General features: G+C 43.7%; 1 protein-coding gene across 3 annotated transcripts in view; it reads left to right on the top strand.

The window, feature by feature from the left end:
• Positions 1-2,426: 2,426 nt before the first annotated feature.
• Positions 2,427-25,701, top strand: part of LOC132384824 (F-box/LRR-repeat protein 20) — a 163,732-nt gene continuing 140,457 nt past the window's right edge. The window contains exon 1 of one of the 3 annotated variants that reach the window (XM_059956381.1): positions 2,427-2,827. In XM_059956381.1, coding sequence (XP_059812364.1) covers positions 2,798-2,827 — 30 coding nt within the window. In that variant the 5' untranslated portion in view covers positions 2,427-2,797. The remainder of the gene's footprint in view (positions 2,828-25,701) is intronic. The other 2 variants (XM_059956382.1, XM_059956380.1) reach the window with 2 other exon arrangements.

Genomic DNA, 25,701 nt, shown 5'->3' with positions numbered 1-25,701 from the left:
CCAGAACACAACCTTCGCAGTCAGGAAAGCTCACCAGTACCTTTACTTTCTGAGGAGGCTGAAGAGAGCTGGACTATGCACATCTGTTCTCCAGACCTTCTCCAGATGTGCAGTAGAGAGCATCCTAACAAGCTGTATCACTGCATGGTATGGAAACTGTAGTGTGGTGGGCAGGAAGGCTCTACAACAGGTAGTGAAAACTCCCCAATGCATCACGGGCACCAGCCTACCTGCCATCAAGGACATGTATACAGAAAGCTGCCGGTAAAAGGTCAGCAATGTCATGAAGGATCCACACACCCTGCTCACGGACTGTCTGTCCCACTCCAATCGGGGAGGAGGCTACGTAGCATCCATGCTAGGACCACCAGACTCAGAAACAGTTACTTCACCCAAGCTCCCAGGCCGATTCACACTTCCACCCATTTCCACCCTAACACCGCTACATCCACATCACCTAGTTTCACTTTATGTACGTACAATCAGTACATTGTGGTTATTGTGTTTTTATTATGTTGAACCGGATGCAGAGTAATAATCATTTCTTACACTTATGTACTGAAGAATGAACAATCTTGCATCTAGAAGTCTGTCTTCTCAGAGGGACAAGGCGTGCCCAGGCATTGTGATGGAGTCATCTGCTACATACACTTTCACATATGATTCTGTGAGTGCAACCACATCATGTAGTTGTTTGACCTGTCCCACAGTCAGATTTCCCAATTTCCTCACCAATCTTCAGATGTTTATGCACTCAGTGGACACTTTATTCGGTGCCTAATACAGTGGCCACTGAGAGTGTGTGTGTGTGGTCTGCTGCTGCTGTAGCCCATCCACTTCGAGGTTTGACATGTCGTGCATTCACAGATGTTCTTCTGCACACCACTGTTGTAACACGTGGTTATATGTGTTACTGCTGCCTTCCTCTCATTAACAAGGCATTTTCACCCACAGAACTGCCGCACTTACCATATTTGTTTCCCGTTTTGATGTTTGGGCTGAACCATGTCTGCATGCTTTTAAGCATTGAATTGCTGCTGCATGTTGGGCTGAGTAGATACTTGCATTAACAAACAGCTGCACACGTGTACCTAATGAAGTGGCCACTGAGTGTATATAAAAAATTAAACAAGTAGTGCAAAAAAAAGCAAAAGATAGGGAGTAAGTAAAGTCAATGTTCCAACTATCAAGGTAGTATAGTGATTAGCATAACTCTATTGCAGCGAACAGCGACTCGTGTTCACTTCCTGCCCCTGCCTGTGAGGAGATTGTACAATCTCCCCATGACAGCGTGGGTTTCCTCCTACATTCCAAAGACGTACAGGTTAGGAAGTTAATTGGTCACATGGGTGTAATTGGGTGGACGTGCTCATTGGGCCAGAAGGGCCTGTCACTGTGCTGTATCTCTAAAGTGAAAAAAAAATACAATATCTTGTTATAAACACAAGTTTGCAGAAGCTGGAAACTGTGAGCAACACTCACAAAATGCTGGAGGAACTCAGCAGGTCAGACAGCACCTATGGAGGGGAAGAAACTGTTGATGTTTTAGGCCATGATCCTTCATCGGGTCATCTTTCATTCTGTAAATTGGCGCTTTTCCAGCATGTGTCAATACTTAGAAGAAGCCAGCTTTTGGAGATCCACGTGTGGCACTTCAGTGTAATAAAGCAAACCACTCATTAAATTTAGTCATATAGGTAGGCAGTGTCCAGTGCGCCTAAGAGTAGGGCATTTTTCCCCCAAGAGGGTAACATTTGCATAATTGTCCTGAAAAAATGTCTTGGCTGAAACGTTGATTGTTTTTTTTATTTCCATAATTGCTGCCTGACCTGCAGAGTTCCTCCAACATTTTGTGTCCATTTTGCCTCTAGTATTTTGCATCTGCAGAGTCACTTGTGATTAAAATTTTCACAATATATTTTTAAATGCATATCAAAAATTAAAACTTTATATTTTTAAGTCTTTAACAAATTCAAATGTTTTATTTTTCAGGTCTATAATTTCCTTTGTTTTAATTACAGCAAAGTAATTAATTTTATCTGTACTTACATTTTGTATGTATTATATGAGATTTTAAATATTTCTACAAAATATTACTTATAAAATGTTAATTCTCCCAGACTGGGAGAGCATCTTTTTTCGGGGTCAGCCTGTCAGTCAGAGGGGGTGGGCGGGTCTTTGCTGAAGTCATTCCGTTAGTTACAGGTCGAGGGCGCGTCTTATCTGGACCAGCCTGTCAATCACAGGCGTTTGCCGGGACCGACATGTCAGTCACAGCGAGTGGGTGGGGCCAGAATGTTAAAGGGAGCTCATACCACGATTGTTTTTTTTCCGCAAAAGTGACGTCCGGCCTCTGGATCCCCGCCTCTTTTCCCCGGAGCGGCTCCGTAAGGCCGCCACTGATTGGGTGTCTCGGTCAGCTGGTGGCCCGAGGCGGAAGCGGGAGTTTGGGATGATTTCTTTAACACCTGACTTTGTCAACGGGGGATACTGAACCGGGAGGGGGGCAGGGAGCAGGGCGGTGGTGCTAGTATCCACAGTGGGGGTCGGTTCAAACGGGAACGGTAGATTAAGCTGCGGTGAACCGGGCGGCGCGTGCAGTCCAATCAGGTGCGAGGATGCTGGCAGGTGGGTGGAGAGTCCTGTGTGTTTTTGTTTTAATGTTTTTGTTGAAAAGTTGAAGCCGCGAGAGAATAAAAGAAATCAGCACCCCCCCTCCCCAGCAAGAAATAACCCTTCCGCCTGCGGCGAACCGAGTGACGACAAGTGGGGCAGGGGGGCCGGAGCCGGCGGCAGGATGAATGGAGTCACCAAGAGCAGGTTCGAGGTGAGTGAGGCTGGGAGTTAGGCTTCTGTGCCCCCCACTAGGCCACCTCTGGCAGCGGCCCCCGGGAGTGGGGTCGGGCCCGGCCCCGCACCCCGGCTCCTTCCACACCAACCACCGCCCCGCACTGCCGCTCCCCCTGCTTACACCAATCTATTCCTTTGTGTGATATGCAACAGCTGATAAGTGTTTGTTAGCCTTCTTCCTCTTCCCCCCCCCCCCCCGAGTTACTCTTGTGTTTTTCTTCTGTGCGTTTTCCTTCTGTTTCTTTGTTTCAGGTAATAGATTCAGCTTTATTTTAGATGCTTCGTTTCCTCTAAGTTTAGTGCAGATTTAAATGTAAATGCATATTTTTATTTAGCTAATTGTGTATCTTTATGTGCAAGTATCGTGTGTGTATACATTTAAAAATACATATAATAGTTCTGGTGGTATCATATGCATGATACATTAAAGACCCTTTTTTCTTTTAATTGTTTTGAAACCTTGGCCATTTCATTTACTGGTTCTAGGTTAGCAGATCATATAAAGTTTTAAATTTTGGCCATCAAGGAATATAATGGTTTGTTTAACTGAAAGGTGGAGGAGTTGAAATATTGACTTGTTGAGCATGTAAGTAATTCTGTCTGTGATAATTGGTGATAATCTTCTTCATGGATTGCTACAGCACAACACCAGTGGGTTTGGTCTGTGGTTACTAGTATAGAATTGTTGGTCTTGCTTGAAATGGATGGTGGGGTATAATGACTTTGCACTGCGAGGATAATTTTTTTTTTTGCATTCGGCAAAGTAGACAGCCTTTTAGTATGTAATTAATGGTATAATTGATTGTTTCTGTTATAATGTCACTCTGAAAGGTGAAAAATTTGCAGTTCAGGAAATTAAAGGTTTATTTTTAAAATTCAGGTACAGCCACCTGTTCTTTTCCATGTTTGTAAGTTTTTTTGGGCTCCCTCTGGTCTTGTGGTTAACATTTTATCTTGTCAGGAATGTGTGTACGTATCATTATGGTGAGGTAGTGAACTAAACGAGGAAAATAATCCTCATAAGCATGGGACTGGAAAAGGACCAGCTGGTTGATGAGACATGTCCCAAACAATCGCTGTACATGAAAGTGTTGAGACTTCATGTTGGTGACAGAAGTGTTAGAGTAATTAGTGGTTCTGGTGGTAAATTGTTAATCCAGAGACCTAGCTGGACTGCTGATCTGGACACTGACTTCAAATGCCAGTTGAGAATTTTAAATTAATTTAATGAGCAACTCCTTATTTGTGTGTAAATGCCCAACTCTGTATTTTATTTCTGATGCAAAGGTTTACTGAATGTATTCTGACTAAACAGGTTCACAACAATGCATTACACATGGGGAATTTAATAATTTTTATACTTGAGTTTAATACTAATTTATACTAAAGTTACAATAACATGTTCATTTTCTGGTCCTGTAATTTAGCAGTGCTGGTAATACTTTCAGATTATGTGGGTTTCTCCACAGTATTGCAAGTTTTCTTAATTGGGTGGAAGTTTAGATGGATTTCTAAAGAGACAAAGGATTGACACAAAGGCCAAGTTAATGTGTCTGAATAGATTTGCTGGGCTAAATGACCTTTGTTCTCAAAACAGATTGTTGTAACTCGTTAGTACATTCAAAAGTTATGCTGAGACTTTTGAATTCTTTCATGTGACAGAACCAGTGATATGGGGGGGGGGAGTCATTTTTTAAAATGATTTTTACTGCTGTTACTTATTGAACATTAAATGGCTGTTGTTCAGAATGGAAAGAACTTGCATTAGATGAGTCAATTCATTTTTTTGTGTGTGTGTTGGACGGCAAGATCCATAATGTCAAGGGTTTAAAATTAAACACATAATAGGAATGTTTAATATGTTGGTAATAGTGTTGTTACAACTTTTGCCACTATTACTGCCAAGCAAAGAAAAGCCTTTTGAGTCATTGCCCAAGCAAGTTTGGTATACCTTTGGGAGTGATGATGCAGTTCCATTAATCTAAAGGGCTTCATGCTAACTTGCAATTCTAGCCAAGCAATTCTCTTCTCCCTCCCCACCCCCCAATTCTTTTTAAAGTATCCTGGACCAGACTGTTTCCTTTCCAATGGTCTGATCTTGGCTAGACCAGCATCAGTTGGATGGAAAGGAGTCAGTGGTAATCAGAAAATTGACTGAACCAGCCATACTGTGGCCACGAGCACATTAGAACAGGTATCCTGTGGCAAAACTTGACCCCTGATGTTCCAGTGCACTTTTACAAGGCCGTTCCAGATGGGGTGCAACTCCGGCAGCTTTTGAAGCTGGATGCTATCCAGGTCAGCAACTTTATTTGTGTATTGTCCGTGCTATTGATGTGCATTGGCTATGGTGTAAGCCATCCACAAAATGGACTCCTTGCCTAGCCCATTACCTTCCAAGGCCATAACTTTTACATCCAGTAACAATAACAGGAGCAAGCTCATTAGAGCACCATGAGCAGACTTTTTTCCAAGCTACTCCCCATCCTGATTTGGAAATGTTGAGAATTCCTTGCCCAACTAGACTGAGAATATCTGCAGCTGTTCTTGACCAGCTGCTATTAAAGCACACTAAAAAGGCCAGAAGGATCTTTATAGGGAGGAATTTGTTGATTGAACAGGTAATGGAATTCCCTTTGTACCTTTTGTCACTCAAAAATAAAGCCTTGTTTTTCCCTCTAGACTATTAACACTGAGATCTGATACTCAGGCATGTTTTGGAGGGCATTGTATGCCTGTGCATAGAATATCCTATATATTAGATGAGCAGCGGTCACTTTTTTTTATTGTTCTATTTGTTTGGTCTCCTTATCCACATTAGTTCCCTTTTGCTTTTAAATCTGTTGCATTTTGCAGTTATTAATGGTCTTGCCTCTTGCTTCAATTATATCAGCTAATATCTATATACCACATTTCTATGTTACATTTGTACAAGACCTTTGGTAAAGCCACATTTAGAGTACTGTGACTTCTGGTCATCCTGTAATAGTTTATTTGTATATCATTAAACTGGAGAGGGTTTAGAAATGATTTACAAGGATGTTTGTGTGACTGGAGGGCTTATAATAAGCTAGGACAATTTTTCCTTTGAGTGTAGGAAGCTGGGGGTGGGGGTGATCTTGTAGAGGTGTATAAAATCATGGGAACATAGATGAGGTGACTAGCGACTCTCTCCCAGAATTGTGGAGTCTAGAACTAGAGGACACAAGTTTAAAGTAAGAGAGGAAAGATTCAAGAGGGATCAGATGGCAACTTTTTCCACACAGATAGTTCAAAGTAAATTTATTAATGAAGTACGTACAGGTAGTCCCCGAGTTACGAATGTTCGACTTACCGACAACTCGTACTTACGAACCGCGGAAGGAGAACGCTGTCCACCATTTTATGTCATTGCCTTTGACACTGAGTGTTTAGCTTTGTATTTGGCTTATATTTTTCTTAGCAAGATTCACCCTGACCCCCCCCCGCCCCGGTTCCGGTCGGCTGGTGGCGCAGTGAGATCAGCGCATGGCTGGAGAATGGAGGTTCCCGAGTTCGATTTAGTGACAGACTGCTTCTGTGCCGGGTTGACGTCGAACCAGTGACTCCCGTACCATCCGTGCCGGGTTGATGTCGAGCTCGCAACTCGACCTCGTAAAAAAAAATACTGCCACCTCCAGTTTAAATTCCCACGCGGAATATTGTGGAGGGTCAAATACCCAAACCCAGCACAGACCCCACTTGTCCCATTTAGCCTGTCTGTGTGGTGGAGTTTAGGACCTGGGGAATTCAGTGTGGTAGTCCTTAGGACCCAGTGGACCTTGGGAGCAGGCGGAGCTCGGAACCCGCCACCTGCAGTGTTTCTGCTCCATTGACGGGAGGTGATCGCGATTGAAAATAAAGTGGAAATAATAAAGCATTTGGAAAGGGGTGAAACGCCATCGGTCATTGGAAAAGTGTTAGGCTACAGTTAATCAACAATCGGAACAATTTTAAAGGATAAAGTGAGAATAATGGAGCATGTGAAAGGCCCTGCCCTGATGAGAGCTACAATTATTTATAAGCAACGCAGTGGTTTAATTATTGGAATACATAAGTTTCTTAAGTGTTTTATATGCATAGAAAGGTAAAATATATACAAGACAAATGTTTGACTGACGCTAAATAATACCAGATATACTTGTTCTAACTTGCGTACAAATCTGACTTAAAGATGGACTCAGGAACGGAACTCATATGTAACACGGGGACTGCCTGTAGTGTATATCACAATATGCTACCTTGTGATTCATTTTCTTGCAGGCATTCTTAGAGCAGAAATAATAGAATGACTGAAACTACACAAAGACTGACAAAGTACCAATGTACAAAAGACGAGATGCAAATTGAAAAAAAATACTGAAAATGAGTTGTTGAGTCCTTGAAAGTGAGTCCATAAGTTGTGGAATCAGTTCAGAGTTGTGAGTGAAGTTATCCACACTGATTCAGGTGTCTGATGGTTGAAGGGTAATAACTTTTCCTGAACCTGGTGGTGATGAGGGGGAGCATATAGAAAGAGCTGCCAGTGGAAGTGGCAGTGGAGGTGGGTACAATCATGTTTATAAGGTATTTGATTAGTTGGGAATATGGACTTGCTCAGTTAGGCAATTTGTCACCATAAACAGGATGAAAGACCTCTTTTCATGCTGCATAATTCTAAGACTGATTCTATTTCCGTGATGTTGAAGGAGACCATTTCGATTGAGCAAATCTATGATGGCTCTCAGCAATTCCATTAATTTTACTTGAAACCTGTATTGTTGCACAGTTAGAAGTTTATGCTTTACAGCGTCAGTCGTAAAATCTTGTCATGCAATACTGTCTGTGTGGAGCTTGCATGTTCCCTCTAATTGAGTTTGTTCTGGGTATCTTAAACACTTTGTAAATGTGACTGAATGTTATAGGAATTTGACATGAATTTTGAGAGAATGAAGTAGCATATGGTTTTGTTCATGGTCAGTGTATAGTCATAGCTGAAGGGCTCTTGTCTGTTGTGTGAATCCATGAATGTGAGCTAGAGAAGAGTTTAGACTTGTTCTTCGTGCCATTTATCCAGTGGAACATTATCTTAAAATTGATATGCAAGTATTAATTCTTTTGTTTGGGTGGGGGAGGAATGGAGATGCCTCTCTACCAATGAGGTGTAAAATGCTCCCATCAGTTTGCTAGCCTGCAAGTCACCCTTGGGTAAGTGTAGCACCTGCTTAGCTCTCTTCCTCCCCCACCCCCCAAAGGTTACTTGAAGCCATGGGACCAGCTGGTGATGGTCATATGAACAGCTGGCACATATCTCAAGTCCTGGTTATGTGATGACTGACACCAGGCTTTGAAGAGTATTGATAATGGCTTTTAAAGTTACTGCCCAGAAGAAGGCAATGGCCAACCACTTCTTTAGAATAATTTGCCAAAAACAATCCTGCTCATGGATAGAGAAACAAATAAGAACAGTGTGAAGGAGGTCTTCCCCACAGGCAACGATCAGATTAAGGACAGATGGAAGATCATGATCACCCAGTCATACGAGACAGCGCACAATAATTTGCATTAGCACATGAATTGATGAGGTTGTTGAGAGTCCTTCCATCCCACCCCCTACCCCCAATCATCATATAGTCACTTCCAGCTCTGAGCCCAATACTTCAGTAATGTCTGGAAAGTTGTAACTTCAATCCACTTTCTGCCAATCTTTGGGACCCTCTCAGCTTGGCAGGGCACAGGCTGCTTTTGGGTAGCTGGTTGTTTCAGGTGAATGCTCTGCAGTAGCTTGCTTCTTCTGAACAAGTTCCAGTTGCTAGCTGGTGGTTATTTAATTTTGCTGGTTCATTTCTGGGAGACTAACTGTGTGTTCTTGTTGGGCACTGGATACCTGGACAGACCAAGTGCACAAGATTATGCACAAATTCTTGACATCTGTCCAGAAGGTTTAAAACCAAGTCAACCTTCATTCAACCATCAATGAGTTTGAAGCTTGCTTGCTATCAGGTCTTTGAACCACTAGAAGCTGTCTGTTCACAATGAGCAGTCACTCTGAAGGGACAGTTAGCTAGCCTCTAGAGTCTATTTGAGGGCTGTTAACTTGCATTAAAACGCCATAATGTAACAGCCAGCTGCTGAAAGCTAATTGGATGAGTGAATGAGGAAGAGAAGTTTTACTGGATTTGAGTATTTGTGTTGATTGGAAATCCATGTATTAGTGACTTCCCTTGCTCACTAGATACAGGTGACCTTTTGTTAAGGGAGTTGGCAGAAGGAGGAATCATTCAGTCAATTTCCTAGCCTCTAACTCGTGCCATATAATGTGTTCACCCATGGGACAGCATGATGCTGAGTGAAAAAACCCAAGTGGCTGTTTTCTTTTCTCCCACGTATTAAGATGCTGATTGTAGAGTCCTATGGGTGCAGGCGGCTGTGTATTTAAGTTTGTGCAGTGGGAGGTGGCAGTATATTGGTGAGTCATTCAGTAACATCCAGCCTGATTTTGGTTTCATGTCCACATTTGATGATCCTGCAAAACTCGACTATTGCTTTCTAATAGGGAGGAAATGTGTAGTCAGTTTCCTTTTCTATATACCTGGCTATGGGGTATTGAGGCTAATTGTAAAACTTCAATTGACATGCTAACTCATCAGAGATTGGGAGTCGTGCTTGAGACTTTTACGGTGGAATGTTACTTAAGACATTACTGTTCAGTTGTATTGTCTACCAACAACTATCATCGCCTCTACCTCCAGCCTTGGTAAAATGGAAATGAACCTTTCTTATAGAATTTTGCCATTTCCACAGATGAAACGGGAATGATTATCCACCATCTTTAGTTTCTGTGCTGATACTATCAGGAATTATAGAACTGTCTTTCTCATAGTGACCAAGGGTACTTTGAAGTTTTGGTGACAGTATTGAGTTGTCTGAGGTGTCTACTTCTCAAGTGTAATTGAGAAGAAAATAAAAATAAATTCAAGGTTGTTGCATGTAAGCTATGCTTCAGAACTAGTTGCAGCTCTAAGCCAATATGTTCTGATAGTTGGTCATAGTGCTGTAGTGTTCTATGACGTACTTGCAGAACTGGCATCAGTCGACAATATTTCAAATAAATAGGTAGATAGATAGATTGATAGGTAGATAGATAGATAGCCCAGGCATGTATAAAATTCATTGCATGTTTGGCAGATCTCTGATGAACCATGCACTTGCCAATACCGGCTTACTAATTCCTAGTCAGAGCCTTGTTTGGACTACTTGGTGCCAGACCTCACATAGCTTTTGTCCAAGAGCTAAATTCAAGAGGTCAAGGGAGAGTGATTACCTACTACATCAGAAGCTGAAGTCAGAGGGGAAAACCCTCCAGGAGTTGAAGTCATATGTTGCAAAAAGGAAGTGAATGTTGAGAGCACATGATCCTAGAGGAGTACTCTGGGCCGTGTTCTGGACTGAATTATTTTCAGCAGCTTCATCTGTAAACTTCCTTCCATCATAATGTGCTAAGTGGGGATGTTTGGTTGCACAACGTTCATTTCCATTTGCAACTTGGTGTAAGACCCAAGGCTCCTGTACCACTTCACTGATGGCAGAAGCGAGAAGAGAGCTTCTCTCTTCATCTTGCATTTTGGGATTGCTTGGTTTATTTTGGACCTTTGAGATATAGCACAAATTCCAAATCAAATCTTCAGGCAAGGACCAAATAATTTACCATTCAACTGTGAAGGAATTTAAAAATGGCTTAAAATTAATAGAGCTTTTTTTCATAACCCACTAAGAAGGTTTGGATCCTTGTTTATCTGTGGTATTAGATGCATATTTGTGACTGCAGAAGTTAATTGGTCTTTTTAAAAATTCATGCTTGTTTACATTGCCCTGCTGGCCATAGATTGCACAGTGTTGTAGAAGTGTTGACAAAAATCGACATGAGTTTAATTGCTTCTAATGTACACTTTATTCCAACCGCAAACAAATGGCAATGTTGTGTGTACAAGGGTTAGATCGTCTTGTATGTTATTACATTTTGGGGGCAGGATTTGTATATCCTGGGGACAGTAACATACAGCATAACATGGTGATCTTGTCCTTTAACAGTCTGGGTGAATTCTGCCTAATAAAATTAATGAGTCCCTACAGTGTGTACAATATGAAATCAGTCTCAGGGGAATGGGGTAGGGAAATGAGCTCATTTAATAATTTTCACAAATAGTTATTCAGCAACTTGTAAAATGCCCATTTTTCACTTTTGCTTTTGTTTGGGAATACAAGGGCTCCACACAAATCAAAGATCCAAGGTATGTTTGACTATGGGTGTAAAACCTCATATGGATAATACAATGTTCTGATTGGAGTATTTGGCAGAATTATCAGTGTCTGTGGTACAGAACTCAAAGGGCTAAAGCAATGCTTGTCTATTGTGACCAACTCCCAGAATCCTGTTTTCTTTAAATGGAATCATGGAGCATTGAAACAGGCCTTTCCACTTGGATGAAAATGTAGATGGGAGGGTTAGTAAGTTTGCAAATGATACAAAGACTGATGGTATTGTCAATGGTGTAGAAGATTGGCAAAGAATACAGTGGGATATAAATCAGTTGCAGATTTGGGCAGAGAAATGGCAGGTGGAGTTTAACCTGGCTAAATACAAAGTATTGCAGCTTGGTAGATCAAATGTAAAGATATAGTAAACAGTTAAGAATAAGACCCTTAACAGCAATGATGAGGATCTTGGGGTCCAAGTTCATAGCTTGCTAATAGTGGCTACTTGGGTTGAAAAGTCATGAAGTTGTGTTGTAGCTTTATAACACAAAAGTTAGGCCACATTTGACATCATCTTTTCATGCAGCTTTGGATCATCACCTGGACAATACAGGATGCTGTTTATTGACTACAGCTCAGTGTTTATCACAATCATACCCACAGTTCTGAATGAAAATCTCCAGAACCTGGGCCTCTGTACCTCCCTCTGCAATTGGTTCCTTGACTTCCTAACTGGAAGACCACAATCTGTGCGGATTGGAAATATCACCAACTCGCTGTTAGTCAACACTGGTGCGCCACAAGAGTGTATGCTTACCCACTGCTCTACTCTCTCTACACCCATAACTGTGTGGCTAGGCACAGCTCAAATGCGACCTATAAATTTGCTGATGACACAACTATTGTTGGCAGAATTTCAGATGGTGATGAGGAGTGAGGTAGATCAGTTGGCTGTGTGGTGTCACAGCAACAACCTTGCACTCAGTGTCAGCAAGACCAAAAAACTGATTGTGGACTTCAGAAAGGGTAAGATGATGGAACACACGCCAGTCTTCATAGGGGAATCAGAAGTGGAAATGGTGAGCAATTTCAAGATCTTCGGTGTCAATATCTCTGAGGATCTATCCTGAACCCAACATATCGATGCAGCTATAAAGAAGGCACAACAGTGGCTATATTTCATTTGGATTTTGAGGAGGTTTGAAATGTCACTGTAGACACTTGCAAATTTCTACAGATGTACCGTGAAGAGTGTTCTAACGGGCTGCATAACCGCCTGGTATGGTGGGAGGAGGGGGTGGCTACTGCACAGGATCGAAATAAGCCGCAGAGACATGTAAACTCAGTCAGCTCCATCATGGGCACTAGCCTTCATAGTATCTGGGACATCTTCAAGGTGTGATGCCTCAAAAATGCGGCATCCATCATTACAGACAGACAGACAGACATACTTTATTGATCCCGAGGGAAATTGGGTTTCGTTACAGTCACACCAACCAAGAATAGTGAGGAAATATAGCAATATAAAACCATAAATAATTAAATAAAAATAAGTTAATCATGCCAAGTGGAAATAAGTCCAGGACCAGCCTATTAGCTCAGGGTGTCTGACACTCCGAGGGAGGAGTTGTAAGGTTTGATGGACTTGGAGCTTTGCATACAGTTCTGGTCACCCCACAATAGGAGGGATGTCAAGGCTTTGGGAAGGGTGCAGTGAGGTTTATCAGGATGTTGCCTCGATGAGCCAGTGGCCTAAATCTGCTCCTATACCTTATGGTATTGTGGATAAGAGGGCATGAGAGTTTGGACATGCTTGGGTTGTTTCCTCTGGATTGGCAGAGGCTGAGGGAAGATTTATAAGATTGAGAGACATAGGTAGACAGGTACCATCTTTCTCCTCAGGATTGAAATGTCTGATACCATTAAGTATTCTTAGAAGTTTAGATAGGCATGTAAATGAGGCAAATTGAAGGCCATTTTGTAGGCAGAAGGGATTTGTTTAGTTGGACATTTGATTACTAATTTCATTGGCTTGGCACAACATTGTGGGCTGAAAAGCCTGTTCCTGTGCTGTGTTCTATGTTCACCCATGGAGTCTCTTACAACCATCAGCTCCCATCGGCACTAACCCCGTTTTATTCTCCTTGTGTTCCTGTTAACTACACCTTCTGCCTCCCCCCACCAATTTGAAGTGGTCATTCAACAGATCAAGCCTTGTACAATATGGGAGGAAACTAGAGTACCCAAAAGAAACTCTTGTCACGGTGGGGGTGGGGGGTTGGAGAAACACATGGAAACTGGAGAGTGGGAAATGTTGAAGGTGTTAATTCTTTAGGAACTGCAGAGATTTTCTTTGCGTCTTAAAGATCTTTTTTATATACCTTTGCATGTACTTCAGGCATAGCTTCTGTTTGTCAGTCTACCACATCCTGGAGCTACCATTACAGAATTATGTTGATTAAAATTGGACATGAGGTTGGTTTAGAAGTTACTGGTGAGTAACATTTTGTTGGTGGGTCTTGTATAGGAAAAGTTTGCTGTCTACCCTATCTGTGCCCCTCATAATTTTGTATGTCAATTATTCCCTTGGAAACCTCTGCTTTAAGAAGAATGCAGTCTAGCCAGTATCTTGTAATTGAAGCATTCCATCTCGAGCATCATCCTGACGAATCTCCTGTATGCCCTCTCCAGTGCAATACATCTTCTGTCTACAACCTGCAACTGAATATTCCAACTAACGAGGGTGGCCTTGTCAAGATTATTAATTTTTCTTTCTGTTGATTTCTGCCACTTATTGTTTTTCTCTTAACATCTTTAGAACAAAAGTAGTAAGCAATGACTGACAAATTTTATGTAAGGAATGTGCTTAAATATTGTGTATCCCTTTGCCGGGGGGGGGGGGGGGGTGGGGGCGGGTTGATATGCTGTGCTGTTACTTCTGGACTTGTTCTACCACTGTTAATAAGGATTAGGGTAGGTCTTTGTTTGGAAGCAATTTCTGTAGTTAATGTCTCTTTAGACATATTTTCCTAGATCAACTATAAGTGATTTTGGGTCATAGCATCATAGATTTGAAGAATCCAGTGGTATGAACTGCTACAAGTAAGTAGTTAACCATAAAGTTGTAGTTGTACAGCATAAAATGTGTCCTTCTAATTTTAAGCCCAGTCCTATTTTTTGGCCCATTTACACCTATTCCATTTAAATATGCTAGATCTGTATTCTTTGCTTTTTTAAGTGTCTGTTTAAACATCTTTAAAGTGTTTGGTCTGAAAGACAACTATGTGTGCTTTTATGAATTGAGTTGCTGCTACATGATTGGCTGATTAGATATCGGCATTTGTGAGCAAGTGTACTCAATAAAATGGCCAGCAACCACTTTCAAGGACTCTTCACCTCATGTTCTCTATTGCTTGTTATTATTTTCCTTTTATTTTGAATTTTCACTGTTTGTTTTTGCACATTGGTTGTCTGCTCTGTTGAAGCAATTTTGTCAATTCTATTATTGGATTTGAGTATATTAGCAAGAAAATGAATCTCCGGGATGTATACGGTGACATATGTACTTTTACTTTGAACTTGTATGCATGGTTCCTTGGACAAAATTGTCAGCCAGAATGATATGAGCTTGTGTTGCAGTCAAGCCTTGCAGCCATGCACACCCTTGTAGATCGTACCAACCGATCAGGAGTGGAAATGCAGATGTTTAGTTCTGGCCTTGGGCTGCACAAATGCTGCAGGTCTTGGCCATTATACTCCTGAACATCAGAAATTGATACAGTTCTATAAGTTGCTGTATTTTTAGACAAATCTACTGTGTGTAATTGTATAAGGATTCTACTAGTTCTTTATAAAATAAACTCCTTCATAAAAAAAGCAGCCTTAATAATGCATTATGTATTGTGAAAGCTGTCTATGAAGTTACTTAGCAAAAGTTGAACTTGATATACTGGTATTGAGTCCATGGCTGGAGATTAGACATTGGGATAGCATTTAGCTTTCTGCGATGGTTCCAAATAAATTTGAGCAAAGTAATGTCTCATTTTACATCTTTGATTTTGAGATCTTTGAAAATAAAACTAGATTCATAAGAGACTTCCTGGAGACTTATGATCACTTGGTTTACAAGGGCATAGTCAACATTTTTACTTTTGTGGTTAGTGGTGTGTTAGCGTGAGATGTGCCATTTCAAGATTCAAACTTGACTAAGAACATATTTATCAATCACCTGCAGTGTTGAATCTACATCTCAATGTTTAAAACATTCAGTTATTTTTCACCAAAGGGTTGTCTCTTCAGTGCTCTGGCCTATATATATTCTTTTGCCACCACAATCTAGCTATTACAACAACTGGCTACTCTTGCATTGCATTTGTGAGGTCCTAGACGCAATTATTTTCCTGTGAATAGACTTTGTGATACCATGGGATTGTGAAGACATGCATGTATGTGTGCAAAGCTTTTGATTTTTTTTCCCCTGACATTAACACCAGATTTAAGGAAGATCAAACTAACATTTGGAATGGTAAATACCAATAAATTAAATTGACTATCCTTGACTCTGAACTGCAAGTTGAAAGCTGTGTTCCAATCTGTGTTATAGCATAAAGCAGTGGACTGATTTAGAGGAGTCTGGCATTTGGTGATTGACAGTTGCAATATAAGTGAAACAAAAAAAATATTTGTGATTTTGGGCACTTCACCTCTGGGATATTTTTTCCATTTGACATTAATCACTTAGCATTTTAATGCTGTTTAGTTTAATAACATGAAGAGCAGTCAATAGTGTAGCCTTCCACTGAGACTGCAAGAGTACAAGCAGTGTGCCAAGATGCACAAGTTTAATTCACTTGAATATTCAATGTGGAGTATTTATAAGCCCTATCCCATTTTGTGAAAGTTAACTGGTTGGTTCAAGATAGCTTTGATGAGAATGTGGAGTAGCAGTATGATACGTGTGAGCACATGCAGTTCCAGGGATGGGTGTTGCAGGTGTGATTTGTATGCTTATTTCAAAGTACATTTTTATCAAAATATGTATGCTACATACAACCTTGAGATTTGTTCGCCTTTTTACTGGCCTTTAGCAACATTGTAATAGATGTTGTAGGGCTAAAGTTCTTTTTGCCAATAATTCTCTAATGCAGTGGAATCAATTAGTTTGATAGCTCCTGTTTTATATTGTTGTTCCTCTGTGCTTTGTGATGTATCTGGCAGTAACCTTGCTGTTTCTTTAGCATTTGTCTTTTTTAACGAGGCTGAATTGCTAGCTTGATGCTCAACCCAGCAGCGATGGAAAACATCAAGGATCCAGCTGGTTTCAAAGCTCGGAACACTCACCTCAAAGTCCGTTGCGGATGCCACCACACCACTAGTCGACCATGTTCTATATTGGATTCCATTTTATCTCCTATTCCTACGTTCTGAAATAAGGGTCTTAAAACAAACTTCCTTGCATTGGCCAGGTATGTGCATGCAGTTTTTGGTTGCTATAAGGTAATTTGAATTAGCAGTGGTTGTCCACACAGCCCAGTGCAGTCTTTATACTAACAGAAGATGCAATAGTTTGGAAGATGGCCACATGGCCGGAAGCAATCCAAAATCAAATAAACCATCGAGTTTTTGCAAAATATGCCCCTTTGTAGTTCTTGAAAATAAAATTAAGCTGATAAGTTTTTGGTAAAGTTGCTGTTAATATGTACAAAAATACTTATGACCTTTGCAGATGAGAATCTCTCCAGTATAGTCTACAGAGCAAGTCACAGATTTTGGGTGTCATGCAGTGTCCATGAGACTGGCCAGCATTAAATTCCCTGTCTTGCAGTTCTGTTGACCATTTCCCAAGCTTTCCCATTTGAACTGGAGTCCAGTCCTGATGAAAGGTCACAGCCTAAAATGCAAACATGAGGAAATCTGCAGATGCTGGAAATTCAAACAACACACACAAAATGTTGGTGGAACACAGCAGGTCAGTCAGCATCTCTAGGGAGAAATGCTGTTGACGTTTCGGGCCGAGACCCTTCGTCCAGTTTTGTGTGTGTTGCTCACAGCCTAAAGTGTTTATTCCCTCCATAGATGCTGCTCAAGATTCCCAGCATCTACAGAATCTCTTGTGTTTATGACTGTATAACTCTCAGCCTACCCTGCTGGACATGTCCCATGGTCTTGCTGTTAGCAAGATAACACAATGACCAGAGGGTGGTTGTGAAATTGACTGAGTGCACAGTGGAAGTGTGCATAGCAACAGCATTTTAAGCCTGGAATTTACAAGGCATGCAAGACTGACTCAAGTACTGTTAACTGGGATTAATGTAGATGGGTCAGTATTGTCACGGTGAGCTGGAGGGTGTGTTTCTAAGCAAAATGTCTCTTTCATTGGGAGTCTGGTAGTCCTAAATTATAAAAATTAGAGATGCAACGAGCCATCCCATTGGCAGAAAGTGCCAAGAAATAGTGAGTGTAAAATGGTGGATGGCAAAAGAACCAAAAGTGAAATGAAAAACTTGAACTGTAAGTAGTTAACTGGAATGCATTTGGGTTGTGATGGTAGGCATTTTGTTTAACTATTCAAAATTGAGCAGAAAGTATTTGAAAGTAAGTATTTGGGTGGACCAAGATGGCGCTGTGAATCACAGCAAAATGTTACGAACAGCTTAAAGTTCCAAATGTACCTTGTAATTACTGTCTGCATTTGCAGCCTTTAATTTCTTTTTAAGCAGCATACTTTTGGATTATCTTAGTGAACAAGCGATTTGACTGTCTTCTGGAGAACTTGGCAGACTTGACTCTCCCATGCAGGTATGTCACCTTTAAACAAAGTACATCACCACAGCTGGAAGAGGAGGGGAGAACTCCAAGCCAGACTGAAATGCTGAGGAATGAAACCCCCTCCCTTATCCAGCATCTTGTTTGCAAATGTACAGTCGCTAGAGAATGAGATTAAGGACCTAAGGGTCCTTGGGTGCTGTGTTCTGTGTTTCATGGAGACATGGCTCACTCTGGACATGCTGAATTCTTCATTAAGACCTGAGGGCTTTTCGATTCACCAGATGGACAGCACTGCTGATTCGGAGAAGGGAAAAGGTGGGGGTCTGTGATTCACAATAAACTACTTGGATGCAGCAATCTTATCGCACTCTTGTTCGCCTGAACTGGAATATCTGATGATTAAGTGCTGACTGCTCTACTTGTCAAGAGAGTTCTCCTTCATGATCCTGACTGCAGTTTATAGACCGCCAAAAGCACATGTTAAACAAACACTTGATGTATTGAATGTAGCAATTAGCAAACAAACAGCTGACCCTGACCACTTCAGATTATTGTTGGGGACTTGTTTGAAGAAAACTCTGCCCAATTATCATCAGCGTATCACCAGGAGTCCCAACACACTTGACCTCTGTTACACTATGATGAGGAATGCTTACAGTTCCATGCCTAGACTGCATTTTGGGAAACCTGGTTGCTTAGTCGTCCTCCTCTTACCTGCATACAGGGAAAGTCTAAAGGCAAAGGCTTCAGAGATGAGGACAAACAAGAGGCTAAGGAGCAGCTACGGAATTGCTCAGTCTGTAGTCTGGGCTTTGTTCAAATACTCATCAGAGGATATGAATTATACACCACAGTTATCACTGACTTTATAACAAGTCATAGATGAATGTTCCTCCACAAAATCATTCAGTCTTCCCTAACCAAATTTGTGCATGAACCATGCGATCAGTGGCATTCCGGTCTGGCAACCAAGTTTAAATACAAGAGGTCTGGGTCCATCTTGCATTGAAGTGGTAATTCCAGACCAAACTTGAATCACTGAAGGATTCTTGACAGCTGTGGCCGAGTTTAAATGCTATTACCTCCAACAAAGTGAAATCTTGACATACAGTTGCAAGAAAATGTTTGTGACCTCTTTGCAATTACCTGGTTTTCTGTGTGGTCTGATCTTCCTCTAAGTCACAATAATAGATAAACACAATATGCCTGAACTAATAACACAATTTTACTTTTTGTGTCTTTATTGAACATTGTCTAATCATTCACAGTCCAAGCTGGAAAAAGTACGTGAATCCTTGTATTTAATAACTGGTAGAATCTTCAGCAGCAATGACTTCCACCAAACGCTTCCTGTAGCTGCTGATCGGACTTGGACAATGGTGTAGAGGAATTTCAGACCATTCCTTCATACAAAAGTGTTTCCGTTCAATATTTCTTGGATATTTTGCATGAGCAGCCCTCTTCAGTTCATGCCAGAGCATCTCAATTGGGTTAAGGTCTGGACTCTGACTTGGCCATTACAGAGCACAGATTTTCTTCTTTTTAAATCATTGTTGTTGATTTACTATTGTCTTAGATCATTGTCTTGTTACATCATCCAATTGCTATTAAGCTTCAGGTGACAGACAGCTACCCTGACAATCTCCTGTAAAATGTCTTGATACAATTTTGAATTCATTTTTCCCTCAACAGTTGCAAGCTGTCCAGGCCCATGTTGCTCCCTTAACCATGCTTCATAGTTGTGATGAGGTTTTGATGTTGGTGTGCCTCCAAACATAGTGGTGTGCGCATTTCTGCCAGAAGTTAAATTTTTGCTCATCTGTCCACAGAACATTGTCCCAGAAGCATTGTTGAGCATCCAGGTGGTCTTTTGCAAACTTGAAAACATGAGATGTGCAGTAACTTTTTGACAGCAGTGGATTGCCTCTGTGGTGTCCTTCCATGAACCATTCTTGTTCAGTGTTTTGTAGTGGACACATGAATGGAGACTTTCTGCAGGTCTTTTTCTGTTACTCTTGGGTTCTTTTTCAAATCTTTCAGCATTGCATGTTGTGCTCTTGGTGTGATCTTTGCAGGATACCCACTCCAAGGGAGAGTAGCAACAGTACTGAGTTTCCTCCATTTGGAGACAGTTTCTTTTGCTGTGGACTGATGAGCACTCGTGTCTTTAAATACTTTTGTAGCCTTTTCCAGCTTCATGCGTCTCTACAATTCTTCTAAGGTCCTTAAAGTTGTTTTGATTGAGGCATGGTGCACATAAACAGATCTTTCTTGAGAAGAGCAAACTGTGTCAGTAACCTGATTTTGTGTGTCTTTTTTTCTTAAATAGTGCAGGGCACACCTACAACTCGCCTCCAATCTCATCTCATTGATTGAAACAAATGACTCCAAATAGCTTTTGTAGAAGACATTACACCAGAGGTTCGCATACTTTTATTTGAACCCAGACTGTGATCGTTTAAATAGTATGCTTCTCATCAATTACTGATTACAAGTTTGTGTTATTAGTTTTGGCAGATTGTTTGTCTATTACTGTGACTTGGATGAAGATCAGATCACATTTTGAGTGAGTAATGCAGAAAGCAAAGGAGTCACAAATGTTTTCTTGCAATTGTAGTTGATATCAGTGCTTCACTCCCAGATGAGCTCAATGCATTTTATGCTTGCTTTGACCGCCAAAAGTTCAAAGTAAATTTATTATTAAAGAGCATATGTCACCTGATACAACCCTGAGATTCATTTTCTTATGGACATAGTCAATAAGTCCATGATAAAATAATAATCATAATAGAATCAGTGAAAGACTGCACCAACTTGGGTGGTCAGCCAGTGTGCAAAAGGTGACAAATTGTGCAAATACAAAAAAAAATCAAGAACATGAGATGAAGACTCCTTGAAGGTGAGACCATAGGTTGTGGGAACATTTCGGTGATAGGGCCAGTGAAGTTGAGTGAAACTATTCCCTCAGGTTGAAGAGCATGATGGTTGATGGGGTAATAACTGTTCCTGAACTTGGGACCATCTTTGTGGTGCCAGTAGTGAGAAGAGAGCATGGACTGGGTGGTGGGAGTCCCTGATGATGGGTGCTGCTTTCCTACAACAGTGCTCCATGTAGATGTGCTCAATGGTAGGGAGAGCTTTACCCATGATGGACTGGGCCATATCCTCTACTTTTTGTAGGCTTTTCATTCAGGTGAACTGGTGTTTCCATACCAGGCTGTGTTGCAACCAGTTAATATACTTTCCACCACCCATTTATATAAGTTTGACAAAGTTTTTGCATATTCACGTTAAGTGAGAATCTCAGATCCGGTATAACATTAAATTACAGCAGTCCCTGAAATGTTTGCTGATGCCTGATAATTATGGAGAGGAGTTAAAGCTCCCCCCCCCCCCCCACCCCCAAAGTAACTATGTTGTGGGTACTAGTTCCTGCTCACTCCTATGGAATAGATGCTGGCATAAACCCATCTTCTTACTCATCTTTACTTCTCCAGTCCTGATGAAGGGCTGAGGCCTGAAATGTCGACTGTGCTCTTCTCTCTCCCCTCCCCTGCCCCCCCCCCCCCCCCCCCCCAAGATGCTGCCTGGCTTGCTGAGTTCCTCCAGAATTTTGTGTTGCCCAGCATAAGCTGTAGTATTGTATTTTACTTGCAAATTATTCAGTTTTTTCACTTGTAGGATAAAGTAAATCCCCAGTATTCCTGGAAACATTACAAATATGTTTATAAATAATCATAAGAAATCAATACATTGCCCAAGCTATTGAGAAATGACAAATAATGAAATTGTGGCGACCCACTTCCCAGTGCACTCGAACCGGCTCATAAATCGGCGCGCGCCGGCATTGAGGCCAGCCCCAAAAAGGGCACCAAGCCTGTTTCACCAGCAAAGGGAAAAGCCCGCGCATGGGACGGGACTGTGAATATGCGCCCCCTACAGCATTCCTGCCCGGGAAGGGCGGGAACAGGGGGAACAGGAAGGCTTTAAAGCAAGGCTGCAAAGTTTAAATAAACCTCTTTTGCAACTGCAGCTCACCGACTACGTGTCGTTATTTCAGTGCTGTGTGTAGCACACTTCTACAGTTGGTGACCCCGACAGCCCAAATGATACTTGGACCGGAGATGAACAATGCCGCATCTGTTCATGCAGTTCTGTTGAAACTGCCAAGCTTCTGCTCGCTGCGACCTCACCTATGGTTCCAGCAAGCAGAAGCCCAATTCCACATTCGGCAGATAACCTCGGATTCCACACATTACTACTACGTGGTGAGCTCCCTCAACCAGGAGACAGCTGCCCAGGTTGAGGAGTTCATACAATCACCCCCAGCAGATGGCAAATACACAGAATTCAAAGCCCTGCTCATAAGGACTTTAGGACTCTCGCGCGCAGGCGAGCTGCCCGCTTACTGCACCTGGATGGTTTGGGGGACAGGCCACTGTCAGCTTTGATGAACGAGATGCTGTCCCTGGCCGGAGGACACAAGCCCTGCCTCATGTTTGAGCAGGCATTCCTGGAGCAGCTGCCCAAGGACATACGCGTGCTGCTGCTGACGTGGATTTCAGCGACCCCTGGAAGGTGGCGGCCCGGGCAGAGGTGCTGTGGAAAGCCAAGAAAGAGAGTGGGGCGTCTGTCGCACAGATCACCAGGCCACACTCCCAGCAGCAGACCAGACCAGGCCCAGCCACAGAGCCCACTAACCCCAGAGGCAGGGGTGAGGAGACCAACGAACAATGGTACTTCTACCACCAGCGGTGGGGCGCAGATGCCTGCCACTGCAGCCCGCCCTGCAAGTTCCTGGGAAACGCTAGGGCCAGCCGCCACTGATGGCTACGGTGGCTGGCCATCAAGATAACCTGTATGTTTGGAACAAGCAGTTGGGACGACACTTTTTGGTCAACACCGGAGCCGAGATCAGCATTTTACCTCCAAGTTACGACACCCACAACAGAGAACCGGGTCCCACCCTGAGGGCCGCGAACGGCAGCACAGTAAGGACCTACGGCACCCGTACGGTGCAGCTACAGTTCAGCTCCAGCCAGTTCACGTGGGACTTCACACTGGCCGCCGTAGCCCAACCGCTCCAGGGATCAGATTTTTTGCGAGCTCACAACCTACTGGTCGACCTGCCAAGGAAGAGACTGGTCCATGCCGAGACCTTTCAAACATTCTCCCTGGGTGAAGCCCAGTTTCCGGCCCCATACCTAGACTCCATCACATTGTCTGACAATGACTTCACCAGAGTCCTGGCGGATTTCCCATCGGTTCTGGCACCGCAGTTCGCGGCAGCCATGCCCAGACACGGCGTACAGCACCACATCCCGACACAAGGACCACCCCTGCACGCCCATGCTCGGCGGCTTCCCCCGGACAAGGTCCAACTGGCGAAGGAAGAGTTCAAGAGGATGGAGGAATTGGGGATCATACAGCGGTCCGACAGCCCATGGGCCTCCCCCTTGCACATGGTGCCCAAGGCAACTGGGGGCTGGAGGCCATGCGGCAATTACTGCAGGCTGAACGAGGCTACAACACTGGACCGCTACCCTGTGCCATCCATTCAGGACTTTGCAACAAACCTGCATGGATCTTCTCCAAGGTAGACCTTGTCTGGGAATACCATCAAATCCCAATGCATCCGGATGACGTCCCCAAAACAGCACTCATCACCCCATTTGGCCTTTTCGAGTTCCTCTGCATGCCGTTTGGCCTAAAGAATGCTGCACAGACATTTCAGCGGTTAATGGACGCGGTGGGACGCGAACTGGACTTCGCTTTCATCTATTTGGACGACATCCTCATAGCCAGCAGTAGTCGTCAGGAGCATCTGTCCCACCTCCGTCAACTCTATGCCCGACTGAGTGAATACGGCCTAACAATCAACCTGGCCAAATGCCAGTTTGGGTTCGACACCATCGACTTCCTGGGCCACAGGATTACTAAAGATGGGGCAACCCCTCTGCCCGGCAAGGTAGATGCTGTCTGCCATTTCCCCCAACCCAACATAATCAAAGGCCTTCAGGAATTCGTGGGTATGGTGAATTTCTACCACCGCTTCCTCCCTTCAGCTGCCCGAATCATGTGCCCCCTGTTTGCCCTGATGTCGGGTAAGGGCAAGGACATTACCTGGGACGAGGAGTCCGCCGCCGCTTTCATTAAAACCAAAGAAGCCTTAGCAAACGCCGCGATGCTAGTGGACCCCAGAACGGACGTCCCTACCGCCCTCACAGTGGACGCATCTAACACGACAATCGGTGGGGTGCTGGAACAACTCATCGAGGGTCACTGGCAACCCCTGGTGTTCGACCACCCGAGCTCAAATACAGTGCTTTCGACCGGGAACTGTTGGCGCTATACCTGGCAATCTGGCATTTCAGGTACTTCTTGGAAGGTAGGCCCTTCACCGTGTTCACGGACCACAAACCTCTTACCTTTTGCGTTCAAGAAAGCATCCGACCCCTGGTCGTCCCGCCAGCAGCGACATCTGTCCTACATCTCCGAATACACGACGGATGTCCGGCATGTCTCGGGGAAAGGACGTCATGGCGGACGCTCTCTCCAGACCTAACATCCAAGCCCTGTCCCAGGGGGTAGACTATGAAGCACTGGCAGAAGCGCAGCAGGCAGACGAGGAGATCCCTGGTTACAGAACCACAGTCTCCGGTTTGCAGCTCCAGGGACCTCCCTGTAGGCCCAGGTGAGAGGACCCTACTTTGTTATGTCACCACCAGCCAACCCCGCCCCGTCGTCCCGGCAGCCTGGCGGCAGCGAGTTTTCGACTCCATTCACAATTTAGCGCACCCCACCATCAGGACAACCGTCCGGATGGTAGCCAACAGGTTCGTTTGGCGCGGACTCCGCAAGCAGGTCAGTGAATGGGCCAAAACGTGCATGCACTGCCAGACGGCCAAGGTGCAGCGGCACACCAAAGCCCTGCGGCAGCAGTTCCATCCCACCCACCGGCGTTTTGACCATGTTCATGTGGATATCATGGCCCCCTGCCAGTGTCGTGAGGAGTGCGGCACCTCCTCACTATCGTGGACCGGTTCATAAGATGGCCAGAGGCGGTCCCACTCACCGACACCACCTGTGAATCCTGCGCCCGAGCACTGATTGCAACCAATGTATCTCACTTTGGTGTACCAGCCCACATTACCTCCGACAGAGGCGCCCAGTTCACCTCCAGCCTGTGGTCAGCTATGGCCAGTCTTTTGGGACACAGCTGCACCACACAACTGCCTACCACCCACAGTCGAACGGACTAGTGGAGCGTTTCCACCGTCACCTGAAGTCGGCTCTCATGGCCTGCCTCAAAGGGCCTAACTGGGTGGACAAGCTTCCCTGGGTCCTACTCGGCATCCGCACGGCGCCCAAAGATCTGCACACCTCATCGGCCAAGTTGGTATACGGTGCACCCCTGGGCGTCCCAGGAGAGTTCATACCAGCCCCAAGGGGGCAAGAGGAAGAACCCACAGCAGTCCTGGGCAGACTATGCGAGAGGCTCGGTAACCTGGCCCCCATACCCACTTCACAGCATAGGCAGAACCCGACCTGCGTACCCAAAGACCTGAAAAACTGTGTTTGTTTTTGTACGACAGGGCGGACATCGGGCACCGCTACAGTGGCCCTACGAGGGGCCGTTTACGGTGATCAGAAACAACGGGTCCAGATTCACAGTGAACCAACTCAAACCGGCCCATGTGGACTTGGCGCAGCTGGTCGAGATTCAGGCACCACGGCGCAGAGGCAGACCTCCCAAACAGAGTCAGACTGAGGACATTGGAGGGTGTATCGCCGGTTCTGGGGGTGGGGGGTGGGGGGGGAGTTATGTGG

The sequence above is a fragment of the Hypanus sabinus genome, chromosome X1, assembly GCF_030144855.1.
Source record: "Hypanus sabinus isolate sHypSab1 chromosome X1, sHypSab1.hap1, whole genome shotgun sequence".
Classification (NCBI taxonomy): domain Eukaryota; kingdom Metazoa; phylum Chordata; class Chondrichthyes; order Myliobatiformes; family Dasyatidae; genus Hypanus; species Hypanus sabinus.
The sequence above is the reverse complement of the archived record's forward strand: the minus strand, read 5'-3'. Positions and strand labels throughout refer to the sequence as shown.